Raw genomic sequence first — 1253 nt, 5'->3', positions numbered from 1 at the left:
CAAGCAGAAAGAGACAAGTTGTAAAATACCATATAGTCCCTGTACTATTATACAATGTAGTACATGGTCTCAGGAAATTTCGACAAAATTGAAAAGGAGAGAACTCTCCATCTTTTCTGATGCTTGTGTAGAAACTTTGAACTGATTCAAATCAAAATTGGATTTTTTTGCAAATTTTTAAAGTTGCTCAAATATCAGACCCAAGCCCCTGTACTATAGTACACAGTCTCAGGCCAAATTTCGTTGCATGCAAAGTGAACCTTGTCTTTGGTTTCGGTCATTTTTGATGATAACAGTTTCCATCTCTCGCTCGATAACTTAGAACCAATCAGATTAGTTTTTGCTGTGGATACAGGAGGAGGAGGTGGAGGGGAACGAGGAGAAGTGGGAGAAATTGGACGAATCTAAAAAGAAAATGTTTAAAATAATCTCTATAACCTTTCTTTAAATATTACTTGATTGGATGAGTCAATAATACCAGTAGCAATATCATCAAATCGTGTCCTATGATCTTGCCTCTCTCTTAATCTACGAATACTAGAAACACCAGCAGCTGCTTCATCTTAAAGACACAAATAAAGAATATAATTATAAATAATAATAACGTGATAGAGTCACCATTAAGTGTTGATGTTAGTATGGATTCAGTGTTAGTAGGAGGAGGTAATGGAGGAATTGGCTCAAGATTCTTAGAACCAGCCAAAGAGAGATCTAATGGAGGCAACTACATGTATGTACGTGTGTGTGTGTGTGGGCATAATGTGAATTGTTCAATGATAACGGGTAAGAGTTGCTACATGTGCATACTTCTCCTTTTCTCATTCGTCTCCTAACTCTTCTTGCCCTCATTGTATCTAACAGATCATCACTAATCTGAAAGAGAGATAGAGAAGGATTATATGAACATAATATTATATATGTATACAGTCAGAAATTGGTTTTTTTGACTCACAAAACTCGAGGTTGTTCTTAAGCCAGAATCAGTAGCCTCAAGGTCCTCTCCATCTTTTGTTGGCTTCAGCTAAAAGGAGACAAAAATGAAACAATTCACAATAATAAAAATAACAGAAACCTTGAAAGATTCTTTAAAAGCTCTCCTCTTCTTTGACAAGGAGTCCAAGAGCTCCCTATCGATAAGAAAGTGTTATAGACACATTATTGAAACCTTACTGACCTGTCAGTGCTAACTAGGACACCTCCTTCGGCCATTATATGGGCGAATAACGAGAGGAATGCCTACTCTTCTTCCTCGT

The 1253-nt window shown here is 36.8% G+C and overlaps 1 protein-coding gene across 1 annotated transcript; it reads right to left on the bottom strand.

Annotated features, from left to right (window-relative positions):
- Positions 1-222: 222 nt before the first annotated feature.
- On the bottom strand, positions 223-1253 carry LOC109593301 (uncharacterized; the record flags this gene model as incomplete). The annotated part of the gene is made up of 7 exons (XM_020008442.1): positions 1175-1253; positions 1073-1127; positions 953-1021; positions 808-873; positions 619-724; positions 456-562; positions 223-404 (listed from the first exon to the last, which is right to left on the bottom strand). Coding segments are annotated over exons 1-7 (620 nt in total), but the record flags the coding sequence as incomplete, so codon positions are not given.

The sequence above is a fragment of the Amphimedon queenslandica genome, unplaced genomic scaffold (assembly GCF_000090795.2).
Source record: "Amphimedon queenslandica unplaced genomic scaffold, v1.1 AMPQUscaffold_2096_Cont25900, whole genome shotgun sequence".
In the NCBI taxonomy this organism is placed as follows: Eukaryota; Metazoa; Porifera; class Demospongiae; order Haplosclerida; family Niphatidae; genus Amphimedon; species Amphimedon queenslandica.
The sequence above is the reverse complement of the archived record's forward strand: the minus strand, read 5'-3'. Positions and strand labels throughout refer to the sequence as shown.